The 26,465-nt window shown below is 37.2% G+C and overlaps 2 protein-coding genes across 2 annotated transcripts; both read left to right on the top strand.

Moving 5' to 3' along the window:
- Positions 1-16,762: 16,762 nt before the first annotated feature.
- Positions 16,763-21,478, top strand: LOC121248647 (L-ascorbate oxidase homolog). Its single transcript, XM_041147182.1, has 8 exons — positions 16,763-17,234; positions 17,408-17,517; positions 18,467-18,737; positions 18,906-19,008; positions 19,105-19,450; positions 19,987-20,346; positions 20,501-20,579; positions 21,072-21,478. Exons 1-8 carry the CDS (start codon positions 17,097-17,099, stop codon positions 21,282-21,284), a joined length of 1,620 nt encoding a protein of 539 aa, XP_041003116.1. The 5' UTR covers positions 16,763-17,096; the 3' UTR covers positions 21,285-21,478.
- Positions 21,479-24,657: 3,179 nt separating this feature from the next.
- On the top strand, positions 24,658-25,956 carry LOC121248646 (glycine-rich cell wall structural protein 1-like). Its single transcript, XM_041147181.1, has 2 exons — positions 24,658-24,922; positions 25,069-25,956. Exons 1-2 carry the CDS (start codon positions 24,760-24,762, stop codon positions 25,581-25,583), a joined length of 678 nt encoding a protein of 225 aa, XP_041003115.1. The 5' UTR covers positions 24,658-24,759; the 3' UTR covers positions 25,584-25,956.
- Positions 25,957-26,465: the final 509 nt, after the last annotated feature.

The following is a 26,465-nucleotide window of genomic DNA, read 5'->3' as shown; positions in this document are numbered from 1 at the left end:
GCAAATCCTCCACCGGCACTAATTCCGGTCTATGCCCGCTCTGCCTTTGACTCCGACAAAATCGGAGTAGTCGAAATTCGGAGTCGGAGTCGGAGTCAGAGCCACTCCAAAATTTAATGTCGGAATTAGAGTTAGAGTCTGTATGCGCTCCAAACTCCAACTGCGAACTCCGACCAAAACTTTCGGAACAATCCTCTACCATTTTCTATTAGCTTGTTTTCATCTATCTGAACTAACTTTATTACTTTTTTATCTGAAGATGCGTAAAGAGTAAGTCTCATTTGTTTTCGCAGATGAGATGAGATGAGTTGAGATAAAAGTTGAAAGTTGAACAAAATATTGTTAGAATATATTTTTTTAATATTATTTTTGTTTTGAAATTTGAAAAAGTTGAATTGTTTATTTTATTGTGTGTGAGAATTTGAAAATTTTATAATGATTGATAAGATGAGATGAGATAAGTTAAAAATTTTTGTGAAAGTGAACAAGGCTAAAGTGTCTTTCTCCATAACCAACTTTATCAAGTTTACTTTTTATGTGCTTTCACTTCTTTGGTTGAAATCACCGTCATTTTTCACTTTTTCTTTTAATTTTTTATTCAAGCCAACTGGTGCAAACTGCAAAGGGTCTTCAAGTGACAAAATGTCTCCTTTTCCTATTATTGAAAGGAATTGTGCCAGCTGAAAGACTTCCCTCTTATATTAAAAGAGATTTGAAATCACCAACGGCATAAAGACTTCCCTCTAGCTCTGAATTTAAAAAAGAAAGGAAAAAAATAGACTTCTCTCTTCAACTACTCCAACACGCAAGAAGACTCCATATCATCATTCATTAGTATCTGAGCTCTTCTTTAACACTGTGTCTCCGTCCATTTCCTTTTATACTTTTATGAAATGCACTAGAATTTACAGGCTTCATATCATTATGGTGGCTTCAGTAGCATCAATTATACCATAGCGCCATAGCCATCGTTCGATGGTGGCGGCCGACCAAGTCCTCTCTCTCTCTCTCTCTCTATGTGTTGCTCTGACGCTCTGACTCTAATTTTAAAAACTTCAATCGGAGTCGAAGTCCGCTCCTGATTAGAGTTGGAGTCAGAGCCCAACTTCGATTCCGATTTTTGTCAAAGTCAGAGCCCACCCCTAGTAGGAATCCTCGGTGGTTGTAGTGTCACCCTTTCAAAAATAGTGAGGTTTATTATTAAAAAATGAGTTTTTCATGTGGGTCCTAAATTTAACCAATTTTTTGAAGAAAAATGTTAGGAGACCGAAAGTTATACTAAGGAACCTCCTAATGAGAATAGAGGTCCTTGCGCTGGCGTCTCATTCCTAAGACTTGCTTGATTGGTGCATTTCTACTTTTTTTTAAAAATATTATAATAATAAAAAATAGAAATGCACCATTTCTTTGATACAACTCTGTAATAGAATATTTTTTACAAATAATACGCGTGCTTGCACACCTTAAAATTATGCAATTCATTTTCGAGTCACTTTAGTGGTCGGTGCACCCAAAGGTTTTCCAATTGCAACTACCAATCACAATAATCTGGACCAAATCCTATAACTTTATAGAATTTGATATGTGGCCATTATCAAAAGTTTTCATTCCTTTTTCTATTGTCGAAGTAAGTTTTTTTTTTTAGAAAAACCGGTAGCCACACACATTGCACTCTCTGTCCCAAGTTTATTAATATGCTCTTACTTATGATGGATGAATATCGTGGTTACAGGCGAAAAGTCTATGAGATTACAAATAAGGAAATAAAACCCTCTCAAATACAAACCAACAAACTTAAAGCAAGTAAACAAACTAAACAAGCCTATAATAAGAGCAAGACTAAACAGACCTATAAAATAAAACCGATAACCTATAAACAAGCCTAAAAAACCACAATCAAAGAACATAAACAAAAAGAACAACCAACCAAGATAAAATCGACCTAAATTAATTTCTAATAGCCGGCAATCCCGACTTATCAATTCGAACAATACTCTGTAATAATCTCAGCAACTCTTGGAATTCTTCATAAATAACATTACTGCCACTTTCACCTAGCTTAGCCAAAAAAATCTATCTCTTGGTTCCCGTCACGAAATTGATGAACAATCCGAACATTCATTCCTTGCATCTCTTTAATACATTCATCCCAAAAGTCTCATAAATACCATAGAGTGCATTTACCTGCTCGAAACCAGTCCACAACAATTTTGGAGTCACTCCCAATAATTACATTAAAGTAAGATAACCACTTGTATAGCCGAATTCCATCAAACAAAACCTTTAATTATGCTCTATTGTTAAAGCCAAAACCGTAATGACTCATGTATGCTCCTTTGAAATTACCATTAGCATCCCTCAAAATACCACCACCCCTTGAAGAATCTGGATTATTGCGAGCACTCCCATCACAATTAGTTTTAACCCATCCACAAGAAGGTTTAATCCTCCCCCACTAACATGCATTTTCGGACAGCAATGCTGGGCGGCTCCAAGTTAAGTTCATTCAACAGGTGAGTGTCCTAAGAAGTCAACTTTTTATGTGCTTTCAATTCTGTTGCCAAAATTTTAAGCCATGTTTGAACTGACCTCCACACTTGCTCTATATTAGCTTTCAACCCCTCTGTTCTAGCTTTGCATCTGCAGTTCCATAAACACCAAGTAATGATGCACGGAAGCATACCAGTAAGATTACCAGATAAAAAAACCTTTTTAGCCAAAATCATCCATCCTGAGATTCTTGCCTTCCAAGTATCAAATAACAAACATGACACATTCAATAATCTACTCGCACGTTCCCATATCTGAGTTGCAATATAACCCGTGACTAAGACATGATCAATGGACTCCTTGACTTGCGGACTACAGCAATCACACGCTGACGTAAGCGATATACCCTAATTTTGCACTCTCTCATCCACTACAAGGCTATTGAACCAAGCTCTCCAATTACATAAAGATATTTTTTTTGGGCAAAATCCTATTCCAGAACCAGCCATTCCACAACATTATATCCTATTTTTTCGAAAAACCTCCCAAGCGGAAGCTATAGTGAAATTACCATCGAGAGATGGCTTCCATACATAAACGTTCGAACCACAATGCCCACTAATTCTAGTCTGGCTAATTTCTTCCATGACCTTATCCCCCACAAGATCCTTCAAAATTTCAATATTCCAAGCTTTATCCACCCAACAGTCTTTAATATGAAATTTCTTATTAGGAATATCAATAATCCTAACTGAGAGCGGTTCTGATTCCAACCATCTATCATACCAAAAGTATGAATTCCAACTCCTCAACAGAACCTGGACATTCTCCATGACTTCCAGAACACTAGCCACAACTAATCTCAAAAAATGTGAATCAGAAGCCTTCATAGTACAAGACCTAAGATAGCCGTCTCTTAGATACTTGGATTTAAAAAAATCTGCCCACAAGCCTTCAGACGTAAGAAGCCTATATGCAAATTTCATTTGGAGAGATTTTTGTACTTCTTGTAAATCTCTCAATCCCAAACCTCCTTCCTTAGTAGGCTTACAAATTTTCAACCAAACTCACCAATGCAATCTCCTCTTTCCCTCCCCTTCACTCTAGAAAAAATTGGTCATAATAGAGTTTATCCAATCTATAATGACCTACAGGACATTAACCACAAAGAGAATGTGAATAGGCATACTAAATAAAACATGCTGCAATAATATCATATGCGCACCCTGTGTGAGGTCTCTAATTTTCATGTGTTTAAAATTCCCTTTTTATTTTATTAAATGTGTTATTTTAATTTATTTTTTTGGTATGTTTCTATTTTGGGCTTTTTAATTTTATTGTGTTTATATTATTATGTTGGGCTTGTGTGTGTGTGTGCTGTTTTTATTTCAACCCGTGTGTGTGTGTGTGTGTGTGTGTTTAAAAGTGATCCCAGCCTGAGTAAAACCTGAAGCCCAGCCTTCTGCATTATAGGGCCCAGCCCGTGCGGTTTAACCCAGCCCCTCCCCCTTAATTGCAACGGCGCCGTTTTGAGGAACCCTTAGGGGTTCCATCGTGTTCCTTCCTGCGCCGCACTGCCTCATCTCCTTTTTTCTCATTTTCTTCTTCTTTTCTTCTTCTTTCTTCTGCAATTTTCCAGCTCCTACTTGTTCATTCAGCAGCTGCCGCAAGCCAGCACCTCCTCCTTCCACTTTCCACCTCTTCCTTCCATACCTTTGCTCCGTGTCTTTCGGTAGTGACTCCAAAAGCCTTGCTGTCAAGCTGCCGCTCCTCGCGACCACCAACTTCCACCTCCTTCTTGCATGGACTGCTCGGTGTCGTGCAACAGTGGACTCTGTGATGCGCTGTCAGCCGCCGCACCACACATCCGCGCGAAATCGCTTCTCTTCTCCACGGCTTGTTTTCTCTTCTTCTACCCGTGTGACACACGGGCACCTGCCACCGCCATTCTTGGTCTATTTATAGTCCACGGATTTCCTTAAATAAAATCTTCTGAAATCCTCATCTTCTCTCTCTCGCTTAAGTTTATCGCATTTCTTGGTGTTTGAGATTTGTTCTGTATATTTGTTAGTGAACTCGTGAGCTTGTGTTGTTCTGCCGAGCTCTATTTGATTTTAAAATTGTGAATTTCACTCGGTTTCTTGGTGAAATTGTTGGGTTGTAGTGAGTTGAGTTTCCATCCGCTTGTAAATTGACCCAACGCGTGAGTTGAGAGGCCTTTTTTGCACTGCTTTGCCGTGAGCTCCGCCGTCTGCCGCCGTTGAGCCGTCACCTTGAGCAACACTTCCTTTCGCTTGATCTTTCAGAGTTATTTCTCATTTTTGTATGTAATTTTCCAGTTTTATAATTATATTGTTGTAATTGTCAATTGTAAACTGTTAGTTTGTTGGAAATGTATTGTATTTGTTGAAGTGTTGGCTTTAAACGGTGTTGTTGTTGGAAATGGGCCTTGGGCCGTTGGAGTGTTGGGATTTTAAACGTAGATGGGCCTTGGGCCGGATTGGAGGTTGGGATTACACGTGTATTTGTGAAACTGTATAATTGTAAATAGAGGATTATTTTATTGTAAATGAGATATTTAATATTTATTCCAATAAACTGTTGTAATGCATATTTATCGTCTTTAATAAATTGTGATGTGATGTCACACTGTCTGTTTGGAAATATGACTGAATGTGTGGGTGTGTGTGTATCACGACCCCAAGTCGAGATGGGGTATTATCTCGGTGGAACTCCTTTGGTCACTCGGGAGCGTAACAGACTGACGTGACGTCCCCTAAGTTGTCACAGGGCGACGACGGGAACGGACGAGACAGTAACGCTCTCGTACTGATTTCGTGACCTTTTGGCTGGCGAGGTTAGAGGATGCTTGGCCATGTACGCGTTGGGCGCGGAACTGGGCATCGCTCGTTACGAAGTCTCATGCACGGGCGTTACCTGTGATGTGACGATGAGAGGCAGGGTGTGCGGACGGTCCATAGGGGAGACCGTGGTGCATAAGTAATTTTGTAATAATTATGATCGGGGGGAGACCGTGATGGATGCGTAATTTTGTAATAATTATGATCGGGGCCAAAAATGAGATTTTTGGTGTGAGTATTAAAAAGTGTATTTTTGGGAAAAATGAATGTGGGTTGTTATTCTGCTTATTTGTCCGTATGGGGATGTGTGATTATTAATGTATTTTAAATCTCTTGGATGTTGTTTTGGTTAATTACTTGCTGAGAAGTCATAATCTCATTATGGTGTTTTATCTTACGGTTTCGTCTTATGGTGTCGTAGAGTCTGACACAGAGCCCGAGTAAGAACCTAAGGGATCAGCTCCGCCGGAGGTCTGAGTTGCTGAGTTATTGTTCAGCGTTATGAGATTTGTTTCCCTTATATTATTTCCTATTTTTAATTTATCTGTCGGATGACTGTATAATCCTTGTAAAGTTATTTTACTGTTTTTGAACAAATTCTGGTACTTAATAAAAAAAGACCTTTTTATTTCTCCGCTGTGAATATTTTTTGTACACTTATTGTATGTTGTACACACTTTGAGCATTGGTCGTTGGGGTGCATGATCCGTGTGGTCATCATCCCAGTGTCACGAACTTCACATAAATAACACGTGGGGATCAAGGGCGCCACACCCTGGGAAAGCAAACTACATTCCAGCCCACCACCTTATTCTTGATCTTCTCAACAGACTCAACAATATGAGATAACAATCTGCCAGAAACTAGAGGTGCAGCCAAGTAAGTTACCGGAAATTTTCCTTCCTTAAAACTTGTACTTCTCAACAACTTATGTTTCGGAGATGGATTAATAAATTTAGAAGGAAATAACACTGATTTTTTTCCTTACTAATTTTCTTACTCGACCATCCTTCTACATCACAAGATTGTCAACAAGTTCCTTCATAGACTTTTTTTCGGCCATTAGCAAAAATCAAAAGATCAACAGCATATAGTAAATGAGAGATCAAAGGCACCCCCATTGAATGAGTGAATTTTCCAATCCGACCTACTCCAAAATTTTTTCTAAGTAACCTTGTCAGTACTTCTTACATAATAATGAACAGGTAAGACAATAAAGGATCCCATTGCCGCAAACCCTGGGCTGATTAGAAAAAATCTTTAAAGATCTCATTCATCATCACAGAAAATCACGGAGACTTAACACGTTGACTTATCAAATTACAGAACCGATTAGAAAAGCCAAATGTATGTAAAGCCTCCAAAAGGAAACCCTAATGTACTCTATCATACGCCTTGGCCATATCTATTTTCACCATCACATTACCACCCACAGTTTTCCTATGCAAGGAATGAACCATTTATAGTGCGAGCGTTATATTTTCAAAAATGCTCTGTCCCGGAACAAAGGCACCTTGTTTATGCGAGACCAACTTATGAATCACCCGAGTCAAGCGAGTTACAATGATTTTTGAAAAAATCTTGTAAGCCACAGAACACAAACTGATAGGCTGAAATTTATCAAAATTAGATCGATTAGGCACTTTCAGAATTAAAACAATGAAGGAAGACGAATAAAGCCTGGGTAACGCCGTAACGGCAACCCCTGGAAAAAATTTATGGCAGCTTCAATAACATCTTCTTTAATGAAATCCCAACAATTCATATAAAAAACTGAGCCGAAACCATCTGGTCTCGGACTACTTTGCTTGGGAATAGAAGACATTGCTTCTTTAACTTCCATCTTTGTTAGCTCTAGGCAAAGCATTTTATTATCATCTTTCGTAATAACATGATCAAGAATAGAAGCTAAATTACCTTGCTCCACTTTGACGGACGTTGTAAGAAATTCTCGGAAATACTGTGCAGCGCCTAGGTGCACTTTTTCAGCATTATCAAGAATCGTTCCATCATCAAGAACCATATGAGAAATCTAACTCTTCCTTCGCCTCTAGTTTACTACTGAATGGAAGAATTTCGTATTTTAATCCCCTTCAAGGAGCCACTTCTTCTTAGTTATTTGACCCAAACGAATTGCCTCTCTTTTTTTCCAAACATTAATTTCAAGTTTGGTCACGAAGTAATCATCTTCCACATCTTCGGCATAACCCAACTATAGCTGATTCTCTAAATTTTCCAACCTCTCCTCAAGAGCTTTTAAGTTACTATCAACACGTCCAAACACATTATTATTCCAAGCTCATAAAGCAAGTTTGGTTCTCTTGAGTCTAATAGCTAATTTCAACATACTAGATGTCGGGTCTGGTCGATGACAAGCTTCTTGAACATAAGACAAAAAGTTCTCATATAGACACCATATATTCTGAAAACAAAAATGGGCCAGACCAAAAAATAAAAACGGCCTCTCCAAATTGACAATCATGGGACAATAGTCTGAAGTTTTGTGACTCAAATACATTAAATGAGCCAACATATATTGAGAAGAAAAAACATTATTGATGACCATTATATCCAACTTCGCCCAGCTCCTAGCCACCCTTTTATTTCCATTACACCAAGATATAGCTTGTCCACTACTCGAGAGATCAAAAAGCCCACACTTGTCTAAGCAGTCATTGAATTCAGACATAGAAGTTAATGGCCTCGGCTGACCACAAATTCTTTCAGAATCCATATGAATAGCATTAAAATCACCCAACACCATCCAAGGGCAATCATTCATCTGTCTATGTTCCAAATCAGCCCATAGTGCCCTTCTTTCAGTATAAGTACATTTGGCGTAAACAAAGGTGAGAAGCAGCCTTTGATTAGCCAAGACCAGCCATCTAGTAATCATTTGGGCAGTGCAAAACAACAACTGAAAAACCTCCGGTTCCTTCCAAAAAATCCAAAACTTACCCCCAACAGTTTCATTCGAGAAAAATAATGAAAAGTTAAAAATTACCCATTGCGGCCCTACAATTCTCCCCAGTAAAGGGTTTAGCAATCACACAAATGGATACATTATTCTTAATGAGTAACGACTTCAATCTCTTCTTCGAACTCCCCAACCCTCTAACATTCCAATAGAAAATGGTGTCTTTCATAAATTCAATTTCTGAGATCAGGTGTGAACCCGCTGAGACTTCCTCACTGTTCTATCTCCATTATTTGTTTTTTCACAATCTGAAGGAACAACTCCATCAGAATCATAAGGCTTTTCTTTACCTTTCAATCCTGTAATTTCTCCTTCCTCCCGATCTGAAGAGAAATCCAAAGTTAGTTCCACTTTCTGTTCTTCAACGTAATCATCATTTTTTGGTTTAGAAACCAAAGTCCCAAATAACATTGGAGACTTCTTGATAGGCGTCTGCGTCTGCATTGTTTCCGGAACCACTTCCAATTCCTCATCACACCAAACTTCCTCACATTCTTCATCTCTATCTTCCTTTTGATTATCTGCAGAATTTTGTAAACCTTGATTAGACTTTTTTTCGATCATGGCACCACCAGGAATAGGGACTTCATCATTGCTTCCTTCAATCACAACATTATTCTGCTTTTCGTTACTGTCCTCTTGAATGATCGACAATTTTCCATTAGATAAAACAGTAGTCACCTCTATCTCCAGCCCATTTTTAGACCCCAATGCCTCCCCCTTATTATTGTGTTTTTCGGCTGCCAAATTTTTGTATTTTCTTTCGGTTTCTCTTTAACTTTACGTCCCTCCCCGACCCTACAAACAACTGCAGTATGTCCTTGTCGATGACACTTCATACAATAGAATCCTAGCTTGTCATATCTTGCATCTTTCCAAATACATTTTGTCGAAAAAAACCACAATGGGGAAACCTTTCACTAGTTCCATAGTCAAATCTACTTCCACACAAATTCTTGCATCTGTCGCTCTCATTCAATTCTGTGTTGCATTATCTATCCCAAGATACTTGCCGAAACGAGTTGCAAAAATTTGGAGACAATCACGTCGGTAAAGATGCATTGGTAAACTAGGTAAAAAAAATCCATTGAGTGGCCAATGGAGATTCTTTATGGAAATCGAATTCCTTAGTCCATTTAAACAAACGAAATGAATTTCCTTCCATTGTTCTTCCTTCACATACCCATTCATGCACAAAATCACGTTCATTTTTCATCTGGATTAAGACATGATACTCATCCATAAAACTGATCGTTGGAATTTCTAACAAACCCCACTTTTTAACCACATTCAACCGAATGTTATCAATCGAAGGTCAGGCACGCATGAACTTCATGATAATGGCAAATTTATAATCTTCCGCCACTTTAGCCATTTCTGGTTCCAAAAAGATGAACCCTAATTCACCGTTAATATTCACCGGAAATCGCATTGGCATTTTGAATGAAGGATTGTCCACCGGCTTAACAACCACATGTGTGTAGGACTGCAATAAGGAATCGCCATTTTTGGCATTCCCCGCCGACCGCAAAGCCATCAGAGGGGCAAAGGGCACCATAAGAGGCCAACCCTAGCTGCCAGAATCACCAAAACCACACAGAAAAGGAAATCGTAAATCATGGATTTTCAAAACAGACCCAAAAATTTTAAACAACAAAAATCGCCCAAACCACCAAGTAGCAATTCTCTATGCCAAGTACTTGGTGGTTTGGGCGATTTTTGCCATTTTAAATTTTGAGAATTGCTACATACATCCAGCGTGTGCAACCGGCATGTAACCACCTGACGTCACCTGTCAAAATTAAAAATAAAATTGCGAAGTCAATTGAAATGTGAGAGAGAAGATATCTGAGAAGCCGAAGAAGCATTTGTCAACGTTCCATCTTTCATTATCTATTGGAAGAAAAAAGCTGAAGCATCTGAGAAATGACTGACAAATGCACATAGAATATAACTCAATAGACTGAAAGTCGACTGGCACCCATGGCTGAAAAGAAGTCGACTGAAACACATTTCCGATAATCCAAAGATTAAGAATTGAGGGGTAATCTAGAAAATGGATAGTTTTTGGTTTAGAATTACTACAGCATCCCTTCTCTTCTTCTCCATTATGGCGGTTGAAACCATTGAAAATGCTACAAAAAAAGGTTGAAGCCTATCCGTTGTAAAGGGGCAATTCCAGAGTCGTGCCCTGTGAATTTTCTAGCAAAAGGGATAAAAAAAAAAGTGTCATAGACAAGGACTAGAAAGATGAGCATTACGTAGGGGATGGATTGAAGTGGAGCTGGTGGAATGTTGAAAAATTTTGTGAGTCTTGTATCCATTGCACTTCCTTATTGGATTGAGAATGTTTGGAGTTGGACTAAAATGGTATTGAAAACGATGGTGTATGCAAAGATCGGAACAACTGAGATCAAAATCTTCACTTGGTGCACTTAAGTAACCGTGCACAATCTCCATCAGCTTTCCTTTGTATGAGCCCCGTTGTAGATTTCGATGCAAGCTCTGTCCAAGAGCCTGATATTTTTGCGTGTGGTCATTACAACATATAAAATTGATAGAGAGAGAAGAAACGAAATGGAGAGAGAGAGAGGGGAGAAAGTAATGAAAAATTTTATTAAATAGGGCGCCGGTTGCACCAGGCGGTTGCAACAAGTATTTTGGTTTGGCATATTGTCGACGTAAGTTGTTGATTAATTAAGGTCCTGTTTGGATGTTGAGTAAGTTGAGATGAATTAAATTTTTTATAAACAGTAGTGAGCTGAGATGATAGAGTGAGTTTTGTAGGGCCCACCTAATATGATTTTAGATGTGTTTGGATGTTAACATGAGTTTAGATGTATTTATGGAAAATTAAAAAAGATTGTGTGTCTTGCATGTAAATATGTGTTGAGTTAAAAAAAGTTATGGGTTCCCGCGTATAAAGAGGTTTTAAGTTGAGATGAATTTAATAATTTGAGAGTTAGGTGTTTGGATATTAGATTCAATTTAAAATTAGACTGAACTGAATTGATCTCAAGACTGGTTTGGATTCAAAGATGAGATGAGATGGTTTTAAATGAAAGATAAAAGTTGAAAAAAAATATTATTAGAATATTATTTTTTAATATTATTATTAAATTGAGATTTGAAAAAATTAAATTGAGATTTGAAAAAATTAAATTGTTTATTATATTTTATGTAAAAATTTAAAAAATTATAATAATAAAATGAGATAAAATATTTTTCGAATCTAAATAGAGCATGAATTCAATCTAAATTTCAAACGAGATCTAAGACAAACTCTCGCATGGCTACGAGTAATTTAAGAAAAATTTCTGCCCCCAAAACTGTAAATACGAATTTTCAAATCCAAAGCGTCCGATTATATGACTCATCCCAAAACTAAAATCATAACGCCACTTTTCATTCCATGATCCAAAATAAAATAAAATAAAATTCTAGAACCCGGTGAATTATTTATAAGGCGTTTGCAAGTGGGAAATTAACTTTTGGGATTCTTTGGTTTTTTGTTTTTATTCTTCTTCCTATTTAATTTTGGAGATTCTTTCTTGCTCAGAGCAACTTGCACACATCCCAATGAAAAGAAGAGTTCGGATTCCCTGACAGTAGGGATGGGTGCCCTGCAGAGTCTGCCCAATGAATGCCGACGCCTGAGCTCTACAGAACGCGTTCGTCCGTACAAGCCAGTTGTAATGTAAATTATAAATGATATTTAAAAAAAAAAAAAAAAGCGCAAGGACTGTATAATTATTGCAAGGACTGAATAATTATTGTAAGAAAATAGATAAATATAAGAATTTTATTATTTTTAAAATAATAATGCAACACTTATATACTACTATACATGATATTATTCATAATTTACTTGTGAGCAGTGATACACCTACCGATAAATGGATCTAGCACAAGATGGTTTCGATCGATACGAGTAAAAGTTTTTTTTTTTAATTATTTTTTTATACCTTTAAATATTATTTTTCTTAAAATTTATAATATTATTAAAAAGATTAATTTAGGGATAAGCCTACTATAGCTCATCATCCGTTGCACACTCTACGTGGCTTTAATTTTTTTTTTCCAAGCAAAACGTACGTTTTGCATCATGGATTTTACATTTCAGTCTTTATTCGAATTTTGATTCATATCCGCGCCCACCCTCCTCCCTCACCAGGACTCTCGTCGGCTTTCTCTTCCCAGCGTCGCCTCGCGCCGACGTTTCTCTATTCTAAACAAATCTCACTTCCTACCATTTTGAAGAAATTCACCGAACTATTCAAGAACAAGAAAGATCTATCTCAGTGGAAAACTACTAAGACAAAAAGCAATTTCAATAGAATCTAATTTCAAATATACAAAGGTAATAGATATCTTTACATCAAATAACAAACAAAATCACAAACTTTATATATCTACAAAAATCTCTTTTACAAAGGAAAGAGAGTATCAGAGTGTGGGAGAGAGGGAAGCAGAAACTTTGACAGCCTTTCATCAAGATGTTTCCAGAATCAAATTGAATAAAAGAGATCAATAAATTAGCATACCTTAGAGAAATTCGAAATCTACATTGAAGACTCACAAACCCATCTATCTCTCTCTCCCTCTCCTCAACCCCATTTAGATGGTTACCTCTACACAAAGAGAACTCGGTGTGTTCCTTCTATCCGTGAAGGTTCCAAAGAATCCAAACACCTTCCTTCTGAAGGGCTACGAATACCTTTCAGCTATAAATTCTACTTTCTGTACGCATATTTCACAAATTTTCGGTCTCCACTCCAATCCTGCGCTTGCCCCCCTCTTTTATTACTGTTATGTGCTGACAAGTAAGAAAAAGAAAGTCCTTTGTTTTGGGTGTTCGATCCTATGGTGTTACCTTTACTCTTTACTAATAATCAATTTGTTTTATTTCTTATTTATAAAAAATAAAAAAAAAAAATTCGAAATCTGCATAATGGGTTTCAAAATTTGAAAAAAATTACAGAAATATTCAAAATGTACAATCAATTTGTCTTAGTCACAAAGACATTCAAAATATAAAACCAATAAATCAGCAAGAAGAAATCACAAAGAAGGAGACGAGACTTCATATAAAACCAAGAAATCACAAAGACGACGTGCTTGGGATCGAAGGTTTAGACTGGAAGCTTATTTGCTTGGGAATGTCATCTTCTGTTGGGCTGAGGTCGAATGTTGGGGTTGGGGTGAGGTTGAAGACGAAGCCTTGAGGTAAGGTGGGATTTGAAGACGAAGGCGCCTGGATTTTGCACGGGAAAGGAAAAAAATTTAGAAGGAATTTTGAATGAGAGAGGAACAGTGTGATGGGGAAGAGCGCGAATGGGTGTCACGGTCACATAGGGTGTGCAACGGTTGATGACAACATTGGACTGATGAGAAGCTTTTTCCTATTAAAAATTATTTTCTTAATAGTTAAGTAAAAGAAAATTAAAGAAAAATTAAAAAAAATATCTAGACCTAGCAATGAGAATAGATTTACATCAACTTTGAAAAGAGATAAGAATTTTATATTTTATTTAAAAGTTTAAAATATTATATTTTAATATTATTATTGTTTTGAAATTTGAAAAGTTGAATTGATATTTAAAAAAGTTGAATTATTTATTATATTTTATATGAATATAATAATGAGAAGAGATAAAAATTTTATATTTTATACGTGTAGTCACCTACGTGCAGTCGCTGTACAGTAATCTACGTGGCCCATCATCTCAATAGACGAAACGACGCAACTTTTCCTGCAACATGCGAAACATATGCCTAATTTCGCAGGAAAAAGAAAAAGAAAAAAGAAGTGGATTTATCAGATGGAACGTGTCATGGAAAATAATGTAACTACTCAAACATAGCCATAAGTAAATTATATAAACTATAAATTTATTTTTATTATAAAATAATTTCAATGAATTATATAAATTTAATTTTACGTAAAATTAATTGGTTTTATTTAAGATTATTCATCTGAATTGCAGTCTAAGAATCTAGATAAATCCGAACCAGAATCCAGATTTCAAATTTGAGCTGAAACTTAGACAAGATTAGCCTGGGTTCAACCCGGGTTTAACTCGATTATTATTATTATTTTTTTAATTTTCAATTTGAATGTTTTGCATTGCTGGAATATATACATTTTTGTGTAGTTCCAAAGCCAGCAGCCCCTAAACATCCAAGTAAAGCTTGCTGCCACTTAGGTGCATTCATCCGTAGTAACCGGCGCCATTGGGAAACTGAAGGATAAGCATGGGTTTTGGATGTTCCATCATTATCATGATCGTAAGGATGCATTTCTAATGAGTGTGTAAGATCAATAGAGAAAACTGAGCTGAATGGATAGGCTGGGCTACTTTGCCTACTTGATCTCACACTGATAGGTGTCTTTGGAGCCATGGCACTAATCATTCTGCCAAGATTTGTATCCTCTCTTTGATAATTGATGGTAGAAACTATCGAAGGCTTCATTTTGCATTGCTGAATATAGGAAAAAGGAAAAAAAAAAAAAAAAAAGAAGATATGGGACCAAAGATTTAGCCTCCAACTATTTTTTATAAAGAAAAATTGTTTAAAGCAGTTTTGATATAGTTCGATGAACTAACTATAATACAAGGATCATGCTGCATGTTGCTACTGTAGACTGACGATCTCATACCGACGATCTCATACTGACGATTCATCGCTTTTTTAACTTACTATTTTTATGTTATTGCTCATCCTAATATAAAAATGGAAATGCTTAAGAATCTAAAAACAAAGTGAAGAAAGGAAAAATAAATGGTGTATGTCAGAAATATAAATAGAAATGTTGGGTCCAACTTTAATAATAACGTGTGGAACCGAAGTCATTGACAGTCGCCAGTGAGATTGGTCGCCAATTAATAATGCACATGATTACGCTTCTTTGTTCACAAGTGTTACGATAAGATGATTTTAGATAAATAAAATAAAATATTATTAAAATATAATTTTTTAATATTATTATTATTTTAAAATTTTAAAAATTAAATTATTTATTATATTTTATATAAAAATTATAATAATCAGATGTAATAAAATAAAATAGATTGAGAGTGATTCGAGCCGAAATTCTATAGTTGAAAAGAGCGCGGGACTGCAAATCGCTATCAAATGTCCGGCCGATCTCAGACATGGTTCATGATTCAAATCTGGATGCAAGGTTTTGTTTTTTCTGTTGACAGATACATTGTGAATACCTATAAATGGGCCCATGGTTTCTAGATTGCAGCTTAATTTCCACGCTGAATGTTGCATGCCTTTTTGGCCTGCTATGTTGCAAGTACCTATAAGGAATGTATTATATTTTTAAGTATATTTCGTATCATTCTTAAAGATAGTCTCCACTCAATTGTCAATAAGATGATCTCCGACTTTGCATTATGTAGAAAATAAAATAAAATAAACTAGAAAAGAAGATGGAGAAGAGAGAATGGGAGGACTACATCCTTATTATTTTTAAATGTTCTTGCTTTTTCTTTTTATCATCCTGGCGTCGAGCTATTTTTCCGCAGGAATACATAATATATGTCTTTATTTACAAGTGAATAAGGTTAGAGAAAAAATAGATATAATAAATCAATTTTATTAATTGATACTCATTAATTTACACTATAAATTATATATGATAGAGAATAGTCATATTATGAATATATTCTATAATAAATATGATAATATTCTAACACATGCCTTTTCCATCTAACTATGATGTTATGTTTATGCCTTTTCTCGACCACATAGATTTGGATACGAAAATCTTCAATAAAAACTTTAAAATAGTTACTTATAGTGCTTTTGATTAGAATCTTTAATCACAATCTTTGGATTAGAGCGTCTCTGGCAATTTTCTTTTTTGATTGTGCTAAAGTACGAGGTTCTGGACTTTTAGGTCTCGTTTATTTTTATTATTTTTTTTAATTTTTTTATTTAATTATTATAATTTAAATTTTTATATAAAATAAAATAAATAATTTAAAATTTTTAAATCATAAAGTAAAAATAATATTAAAAAAAAATTATTTTAATAATATTTTATTTTATTTTTAATTTTAATTTTAACTCATCTATAAAAATAAATGAAATTTAGTCCATTATTTTTTGTTATTTATATGTAGTCCATCCTCATTTATTTAGCTTAATGAAAACCAGGCCATAGAAAAAATTAATATACGAAAATTAATATAACATATATATATTTTTTTGTTTGGATAAATGAATTTGAAAGGACGAGTGTATGACAGACTACATTTAAGTAGAGTAATGTTAATAGATGTTAGGTTAACTATTCAGTGATGTCAGGATCTCTCCTCACTAAAATCGAGGATTTAACGCGGTGTGGACTGAGGAAGGAAGAAGTCTCGGATTCTCTTCATGGGGTACTGGCAGTACAGCTCACACTACCGACCAGGCCATTTGCTTCGCTGCTAACAAAAAAGGCCACAGGGTTAACTCATCCAGAAGGTCTAGAACACTTGCGGGAAGCCCCTGATGCCCTTCTGACCACCGACATTGTCCCGGATGAGCAAGAGATAAAAAAGCTCTCAGAGCAAACAAAACAAGGAAAAAGGGAAAAACAAAAGACGAGAGAGAGAGATAAAGGAAAGAGCTTTACAGAAAGAAAGAGAGGAAGAAGAGAGGGATTTGTTTCTCTTTGAAGGTTTCTTCTCTTTCTCATTGTAGTCCCATTTCTGCATTCTCCTCAATAAACGCCATTGTGTGTGTGCGCGCGCGCGCGAGAGAGAGAGATGGGAGAGTATAGGAGCTTTTGTTCTTTCATATTTGTCTTGTTGCTGGTGGCCTGCACAAGTGGTGAAGACCCTTACAGGTTCTATAATTGGAATGTCACCTACGGTGACATCTACCCTCTCGGAGTAAAACAACAGGTACTTTCGCTTTCTTAACACTATCCTGCTCCTGATTCAAAAAAAAAAAAAAGAAAAAAAAACACTATCCTGCTCCTCCTCTTTTATTTGTATGTTTTCTTGTTGAACATTTTTATACCTTGTCAAATAATCTCGAATGCTTACTGAAGTCTGAACTTTTAATACAATGACAGGGTATATTGATAAACGGCCAATTTCCAGGGCCGCAAATCGAGTGTGTCACCAACGATAACTTGATTGTCAGTGTTTTCAATAGCTTGGACGAGCCTTTCCTCATCTCTTGGTTGGTGCTTTTTTCCCCTTATTATTATTGTTAGTTGCTCTTTGTGCTACTACATTTAACATTTTCTCTTTTTTTTTTTTTAGCGAAAGTATATTCTTTTCCATTGCAATATTGAATCAATCTCCTAGCTTACTAATGGGAAGTGCAAAAAAAAAAAAAATAAAAAAAAAAATAATAATAATAATAACAGTTACACTTGAGTTATCACATGAGGCTCCCCATGATAGATCTACTTTTATGTCCAATATCTTATAATTTCCGCTTCGCTTAGGCGAAAGACTCCAAAAAGTTGGACGTACTATGTAGCCACATTTCTTTAACCATTGCAACAAGTCCTGCCCCTTAACCGCATGTCTCGTGTGTGGTCATATGTTTTTCGAATGGGAGGTTTGGATATTGCCTGTAAATGGGGACCATGTCCTTACATCGTTTCCATGCTTCCTGTAAATGCAAATCTATGAACCCTTCATTGTATGTCTTAAGTGAGATACATGCAAATTTATTGTGGGATCCACGTGTATTTGTGCAATTTTAAGTTCTTCCCATGTGTTGGAGATTGTAAAACATATTGGTATAAGCCTATTATAATAAAAAACAATTTATGGGTCTATTACTGTACATTGGATGAGGCAAATGATAGTTCTAGTTCCTTTCTTCTGAATTGTGGGGATAAAGAGAAAAGAGAAGCCGAAAGATCTATCTTACTAAACAGGGTGAAGAGAAATCTTTGTAGGCCCGGATTATGGTGTTTATGAAATTACTGCCAACAGATGCCAAATTTGCTATCTGGTTTTGACTAGTCTTTGGCAGGACTAGGACTGCCACATAATATCACTCGCTAATGTGCTCCTGTCAAAGAAAAGTGCCATGACCCTGTCCATTATTTGATAATTGGTTGTAATGAATACGAATGTCAAACTAACCATGAGGTGGATTGATTCTTGTTTAGGAATGGTGTACAGCAGAGAAGGAACTCGTGGCAGGATGGAGTTTATGGCACAAACTGCCCCATCCCACCAGGGCAGAACTTCACTTATGTTCTCCAAGTCAAGGATCAGATTGGTAGCTACTTCTATTTCCCTTCCCTTGCCTTACACAAGGCTGCAGGAGGGTATGGTGGATTCAAAATCGCCAGCCGCTCAGTAATTCCAGTACCTTTCCCACCTCCTGCTGGAGATTTCACCATATTGGCAGGCGATTGGTACAAGAAAAATCACACTGTAAGTGGCTTTCTTATAGAAAATCTTAACTACCCCATTATGCAATTATGCACTGCATACTAATTCAAGGAAAAAATTTGAATATAAATGGTCTAAAATGTTTGATAAATGCCTAGGCAAATATGAGGCAACATGTGTCTATTCTTACACTTAAATTGACTTTTTCAGGATTTAAGAGCAATTTTAGATGGTGGGAGTGATCTTCCCTTCCCTGATGGACTTCTCATCAATGGCCGTGGTTCAAATGGGTACACGTTCACAGTTGATCAAGGTTATTAATAGGGATAATCAGGAATGCATAACTTTATTTTTTTTGTGCATCTAACTATTGGTATTTATGGAGTTTTTTATCCAATTTGTTGGGCAGGCAAGACTTATAGGTTTCGGATATCAAATGTGGGGCTTACAACCTCTATCAATTTCAGAATTCAGGGCCACAAGATGCTGCTGGTAGAGGTGGAAGGAACTCACACGCTTCAGAACATTTATGATTCCCTTGACGTCCATTTGGGGCAATCCTACTCTGTACTGGTTACTGCTGATCAACCAGCACAAGCTTATGACATTGTTGCCTCCACTCGATTTACCTCTCAAGTGCTCACAGCAACCTCCATTCTTCGTTATAGTAACTCGGCTGGAAGTGTCTCCAGCCCTCCCCCTGGTGGGCCAACTATACAGATTGATTGGTCTCTAGAACAAGCCCGATCTATAAGGTACCAACCTCAATTATTATTTTTTATTGGGCAGTTGATTGTGTTGTGTGTGGTGTTTTATGGAACGAAAAGTGTTAGCTATCACTTCTCATGTTATAAGCCCTGAACTTATACCAATCCTTTGAACTTCAGGAACTGGCCCTATGGATGCAACAAGTAAACCCTTAGCCTAAAGCAATATGTATTACAAAATAAGCTTGTTTCAACTTGTAGCTATAATGGTTCCACATTAGTTAAATGGCACGTTGTTGATGTTATGTTGCCTAAATTAGGTGTTATGTAATTTCCTGAGCCTTTTCAATAAGGTTAGTGCTACTCATCATGCCAAAATTGACAGAATCCGTACTTTTTTTCACTTCTCGTATAAACTGACGGATTTTTATTCATATAAAATCCAAAAAGTGAAAAAAATGAAAATTTAAAAGAAAGATGAAAATTTTGGTACAATCTCGGTCACATTTGTTATGCTAAGTAGTGTTTTCTTTTCAATAGTTGCCAGGCGGTAGCTTACTTATTTTTTATCATGTACAAACCAGACGGAATCTCACTGCAAGTGGGCCAAGACCTAATCCCCAAGGCTCTTACCATTATGGGATGATTAACACCACCCGCACAATCATACTTGCAAACTCTGCTCCAATTATCAATGGCAAGCAGAGATATGCTGTCAATAGCGTGTCCTTCATTCCCGCTGATACACCACTAAAGCTTGCAGACTACTTCAAAATCTCAGGGGTGTTTGGGAGCATTCCAGATAGTCCCACTGGTGGCGGTGCTTACCTCCAGACTTCTGTCATGACTGCGGATTTCAGAGGCTATGCTGAGGTTGTGTTTGAGAATCCTGAAGACTTTGTGCAGTCATGGCACATAGATGGCCATAACTTCTTTGTTGTGGGGTAAGTTTATATGGCTCACTATTTTTTGAGTAGATAAAATCCCTCAGCTCATGTTTGCTCCATCTGTCGAAAACAAAATATGCGTATTATTGTCGGACGGAGAACACTTCTATTTTTCAGTTTCCTGAAGATATTATCATTTTGAGGTGTGCAGGATGGATGGAGGACAGTGGTCAGCTGCAAGCAGATTAAATTACAATTTGAGAGACACAATTTCTCGTTGCACTGTTCAGGTATGTTAAAAATTGTTGTGGGCACGCTTCTAATTTTTGAGTATTACATAACATTGGGTTATATCTGGTGTTTGGGAAAGTAAAAAAGTTTATCCTAGGAATGGATAACTTATATGTTGGACGATTCTAATATTCTCCCTTCTATGTTCCATGTTACCATTTTTAGGAAATAGGCTACAATAATTACCCATGAAAAATACTTGTCACATCTGTAATATAACCTGAAAAAGAATAATCAATTTCAGTTTTATTTTATAATATCTATAAACCTCAGTTTCACCTAGTAAGTAGTCAATATGGGACTTATCAATCATAACTACCTTTATATTTTATGTGCTACATTACCTGTTCTGTAATCTACTACCCTGAGACTCCATTTTCAAGTAGCAAGACACTCTTCTTTCTTCTGAAATGGTTTTTCTTTATATATATTTGCATAGAAAAAAATACACACTCACCAAATTCTCTCTCTCTACATGCTTTTTACAACAGGTGTATCCCCAGTCCTGGACTGCAGTTTACATGCCTTTGGACAATGTGGGAATGTGGAATGTGAGATCTGAAAACTGGGTTCGCCAATATTTGGGGCAGCAATTCTATCTCCGCGTTTATTCTCCTGCAAATTCATGGAGAGATGAATATCCGATCCCAAGCAATGCACTTAGATGTGGACGGGCAGTAGGCCACAGCACACGCCCTGTGTAAACCACCACCATAACTGGGTGTTCTAGAGACTGTCACGAGAGGGTGACAGTATACTCATAATTATTAGATTTCCCTCATTGTAGGAATTGCTTCTTTGATGTGTTATTCAAATGAAAGTAGTTAGAGCTTATGAATTTGTAATTGAACAGTGTCCATCCCCTTTTTATCTATTACCTATAAATTTTAAATCTTTTTTACTTTCTTTTACTCAGCATTTCTCTTTAATCACTTGTAGTCATTTTATGATTTCTTTATTTCAATATCAATTTATCCCTTCAAGGAAAGAGATAAAGCTAAGAGATAAAACAAGTTGACTCAAGACTCCTGAAAGGAAATGGCTTCAAAAGGCAATACGAATCAGTCACTCTAAGGAAGGAAAGAAACTTCTAGGAAAGAAACTTCTGTATAAGGAGAAAATCTTTACAAATCTATAGACTCCCTACGAACATACTTCACTACGCACAATGAGTCCAAAAAATCTTCTCTCAAGAGAGGCATATTCTTCAAGCTTCTGAAGTTTTAATTTCTTTTATTGTATTGTGAGATATGTAGGGAGATGAGAGTATAAAATTGTTCATTATAGTGGATTTTATTCACAAAAAATCCGTAAACGTAGATATTATATTGAACCACGTAAATCTTTGTCTCATTTTCTGAAATAGGAAGCACCACAATCTCTTACTCCTCTTACTCCATTACATCGAAATAAAGGTTCTTTTCAAAATCCCCTACCAACTCAAGCCTGAGACCACAACTTTATAATCTTTGATTCTTTTCTTTTATAATTCCAGCTCAGTCACGTTCAAGCCTGCTCATAGTGCAAGTTGAGGAACCTTTTTTTTTTTTTTTTTTTAGGAAATTTATTGAGAAGCCTCACTAAGGGAGAGGAAACCCACGTACACAAAGGTCACAACTACAAACCAGCATAACCAAAGGGAAAACCCATCCATAATTCTAACATCACAAACATGGCAAACCCAACCGATCTAACTTCAAAATTCCTTTGAGAAGATGAGGAAGCTCACAGAACTGCACCCATGTCCTAGAGACCAAATCAGTAGCCAATCGAGCTAGGTAATCAGCTCCCGCATTACACCCCCGAAAAACATGCCGAACCACAAACTGCATAGATAAAAAAAGATCCTGAATCTCATTCCAACAATCCTCAAGATATCATATCCCACATTGCTTCCGCTGTAGCCAATTAACATCCAAAAGTGAATTCAGTTCAACTTCTATTTTCCTTATACCAAGCTCCCTGCAATGTCTCAAACCAAAAAGAAGTGCCATAAGCTCTGCCGAATTATTGGTACCATAACCCAAACTAGATGAGAAGGCCAACACCAACCGACCCTCATCATCCCGTATTACTCCCCCGCCCCCATCTGACCTAGGTTACCCAAACAACTGTCATCAACATTCAGTTTATACCACCCTTGCGTTGGTTTTTGCCATCTAACGATAGACATCCACTTATTTTTTTGGAGCTTTTACTGGAATGGAAAAAGCAGCTAAAACCTTTTTATCCCCCATTAGAAACTTCTTACCAGCCTTCAGACGAATCCCCACCCATGCAACAACAACCTTGATTGAATGCCAAAGGGACTCCACCGAAGCCATATATCCTTCCATGCATGCCTTGCAGCACCAAAGCCAAAGAGACCATGTTAAAATAGAATGCAAGTTAGCTACATTTGAATGTTGAGATGAGCTAATTTGAATTATGAATAGTAGTATTTTATAGGTCCTATTGAAATAGATTTAGGTTGAGATGAGTTTAACTTTTAAAATTGAAATTAATGAAATAGGTTGAGATGAGTTTTATTTTTTTATGGAAAATTAAAAAAGTAATAAATCTTATCAATGATTGGTTTGACATAAGTTGAGATGAGTTAAGTTTGCTTCAATAACTATAAGGCAAGAGAAATTCTACCGTTGATGTGCATTTCTCAGTCAATATTCTCTACAATATTGATCCAAATTTCATCACCGACATACGTACGGTTAGATGTAGATTAGGATTCAGAATTAAGATGGACTTGATCTGATTTGAGAGCCGGTAGAGTTGACAAAGTCCTACGCATGAAAAAAGTCGTGCATACACCATATGGTGTATGCAGAGATCATTAAACTCTTATACATACTTATTGCAGTATTGGGTTCCATCCCATTCATAAGTCAATGTTGTGTTGAGTTCTTTAAAAATATTGAAGGGTAGTGAGTTGAAATAGTAAAATAAATTTTGTGAGGCTCACTTAAAATGAGTTTAAATGAATTTGTAGACAGTTAAAAAAAAATTGCGGGTCATATGTGTAAAGATGTGTTAAGTTAAAAAAAATTGTAGGTCCAATGTGTAAAGAGATTTTAAGTTGAGATGAATTTAATGATTTGAGAGGGTGTTTGGATGTTAGTCTCAATTTAAAATTAGATTGAATTGAGTTGATTTCAGTTTAGTCTAAATTTCAAACGGGGCCTAAAGAACGAGTTATTTTACTCAACAGCTTAATTTATACCACACATCCACATATTGAGTAATTTTTTTTTTCTTTCTTTCCAACAGAACTATATGGTATAGAGCTGCTGAATATAATTGTTTTAAACGGTTTACATTCGTTGATAATCTGTTTCATCACAGTCAAACAAAACACGGGCGTCCAATACATACAACAAGTATATATGAGCCACGTAAATTAATATAAAATCTATAGATCAACAGGATCAAAAGTCAAAACTCATATTTCTGCAATTAGTTGAGCATTTATTATGGTCTCTACCTATATATTTGTTCGGAGTGACCATAGAATCAGCTAGTTTAAGCCACGAACTTCTGAAATAGATATCGATGTTATCCTTCTCCCAACTTGTCTTTTTATTTCCGCATGCATGTGAATGTCCTCGATCAGATAATGCTGGCATGCATGGATTGGAAAAAAATGATGACATGCTACTGCGGTTCTCTCTCTCTCTCTGATATGCTAACCTATCTCGTTTCTTTCAATTTCTACCATGTCATTATTGGCTAAGTACACGTTGTAAAAAACCAACTACAAGGTAAACGAGAACTGTATGTTTGCATATCCGCGGAGGTTTTAATTTGCAAGTTGGGTTAATAACTTTTTAAAACTTTAATTGACATAATCGATGGTTTTATGATGAAAGTGAACTATGTGACACATTGGATAGCTAGGGAACTAAACAGACTAGCTAACATGATCAGTGTGATCACTTACTGATTTAGCCTTTAGCCAGTCCCACGCAACTATCTTTCGAGTCTTCATTGACTTCCATTTGCTCATTTAATGTTCCAGCCAGCCTCCCAACGGTTCCAACGCGTCCCATGATGACCATAATGCAACCATCGACGAGTGCTGTTTAATTGAGCTGCGACAGCATTGGCTGGTAGGTGAAGCCTATATAAGAATAGCTTCCATACAAAAGGCTTACAAACCAAGTGAGCTGCAATATCAAAGCTGCCATGGATGTCTCTTCGAAATGGCTCCATTTGAGTCTTGTTCTCATGTGCATTGTCCTTCATTTGAGTGCAGTCAGTCTTGGAGATGACAAGCTTGACAAAACTAGGTACCATGATGATGATTGTCGATTTGGGGGCCGACGACGATGTGGTGGTAGGTGGGGTGGTCGTGGAGGGGGGCTAGGAGGTAGTCACGGTGGTGGTTTTGGTGGTGGAAAAGGAGGTGGCATTGGGGAGGTGCTGGAGGAGGAGGGGGTTTAGGTGGCGGTGGAGGTGTTGGAGGTGGTGTAGGTCATGGTGGTGGTATGGGAGGGGGTGTAGGAGGTGGTGGTGGATTTGGTGGTGGGGGAGGTGGTGGTGTTGGAGGCGGTTCGGGTCATGGTGGAGGTTTTGGAGCCGGAGGAGGTTTAGGTGGTGGAATTGGAGGAGGAATTGGGGGTGGCAGCGGTAGTGGTGGCGGAGGCGGAGGCGGAGGCGGAGGTGGTGGCGGTGGAGTTGGTGGGGGTTCGGGGCATGGTGGAGGCTTTGGAGCTGGAGGTGGTGTAGGTGGTGGAGGTGTTGGAGGTGGAGGAGGAGTTGGAGGAGGTGGAGGCGGAGGCGGAGGTGGTGGTGTAGGTGGAGGATCTGGCCACGGGGGTGGGTTTGGTGCAGGTGGGGGTCTCGGAGGCGGTGGTGGTTCTGGAGGAGGCATAGGGGGTGGTGCGGGAAGTGGTCATGGTGGTGGCCATGGAGGAGGCATTGGAATTGGTATCGGCATTGGAATTGGAATTGGTGGTGGTGCAGGCCACGGATCCGGAAGTGGGTCTGGTAGTGGCGGTGGTCATTGAGAGTTAAAACTCATCATGCCTCAAAATATGTACTTTTGTGTACCTGAACAAATTTATTAAACTAGAACTCTCATTTTAGAGTTATCTTATTAACAATATCACCATCTTAATATGTGAAATGGTGGCCTTTACATGAAAGTCTATAGTTTCCACTGTCAAACTACTGCAAATGGTGTTCCTTAATGATTTGGTTTGGGGCAGTTTTTATATGATTTTTCCTGAGTTGTCTATTTGTTGTAATGAGAAGTGTCGTAGTCATTTGAATTGTAGTTTCCTCTTGTAGTTGGTGACTTTGACATTTTTTTTCCTCTTGGCTTACCAGAAGTAACATAGTTGTCAAAATCATTCTAAAACTGAAAGGTTTTCGTTCTCATTCCATATCTTTTCTTTTGAATGGATATTATCAAATCAAAGAGGTCAATTTTCTAATTATTGGCCACCAATGTTTACAAGATCATGTACCAGTTCGAGATGACTAATGATGCTACCATGATAGCAAGAAAAATACTAATAATTTTAGGTGAGAAAAACATACACATAAAATGAACTTTTAAGAAATTTATTGAATAGTGCATAAAAAATTTACATGGACGTAAATAAATTATATAGTAGGGGTGGGCAATGGGGCCCCACACCTCGCTGCACCGCCTCATTTCCCCCGCCCCCGCCCATGCGGGGCGGGGCAGGGAGGGGGTTTCGTCCTGTTCATGCGGGGTGCAGGGGCCCCGCTGCACCCTCAGAGGCCAACGGAGGCAGGGGATGGAAGGGGCTCTTTTCCCGCGCCTCACATAATTATTAAATTATAATTAATATTTAAATTATATATATAAGAAAAAGTCCATAAATGAAACGGCATCGTTTCATTTTATCTTAAGTCCCCCC

This window comes from Juglans microcarpa x Juglans regia, chromosome 2D (genome assembly GCF_004785595.1).
Source record: "Juglans microcarpa x Juglans regia isolate MS1-56 chromosome 2D, Jm3101_v1.0, whole genome shotgun sequence".
Taxonomy (NCBI): Eukaryota; Viridiplantae; Streptophyta; class Magnoliopsida; order Fagales; family Juglandaceae; genus Juglans; species Juglans microcarpa x Juglans regia.
The sequence above is the reverse complement of the archived record's forward strand: the minus strand, read 5'-3'. Positions and strand labels throughout refer to the sequence as shown.

Bases quoted from the DNA above. Each gene is read 5' to 3' on its own strand.
- LOC121248646 (XM_041147181.1), top strand. From the start codon at position 24,760: ATGGATGTCTCTTCGAAATGGCTCCATTTGAGTCTTGTTCTCATGTGC. The intron at 24,923-25,068 runs GTCGTGGAGGGG...GTGGTATGGGAG, and splicing joins ATGTGGTGGTAGGTGGGGTG to GGGGTGTAGGAGGTGGTGGT.
- LOC121248647 (XM_041147182.1), top strand. From the start codon at position 17,097: ATGGGAGAGTATAGGAGCTTTTGTTCTTTCATATTTGTCTTGTTGCTG. The intron at 18,738-18,905 runs GTAAGTGGCTTT...TGACTTTTTCAG, and splicing joins GGTACAAGAAAAATCACACT to GATTTAAGAGCAATTTTAGA. The intron at 20,580-21,071 runs GTATGTTAAAAA...TTTTTACAACAG, and splicing joins TTTCTCGTTGCACTGTTCAG to GTGTATCCCCAGTCCTGGAC.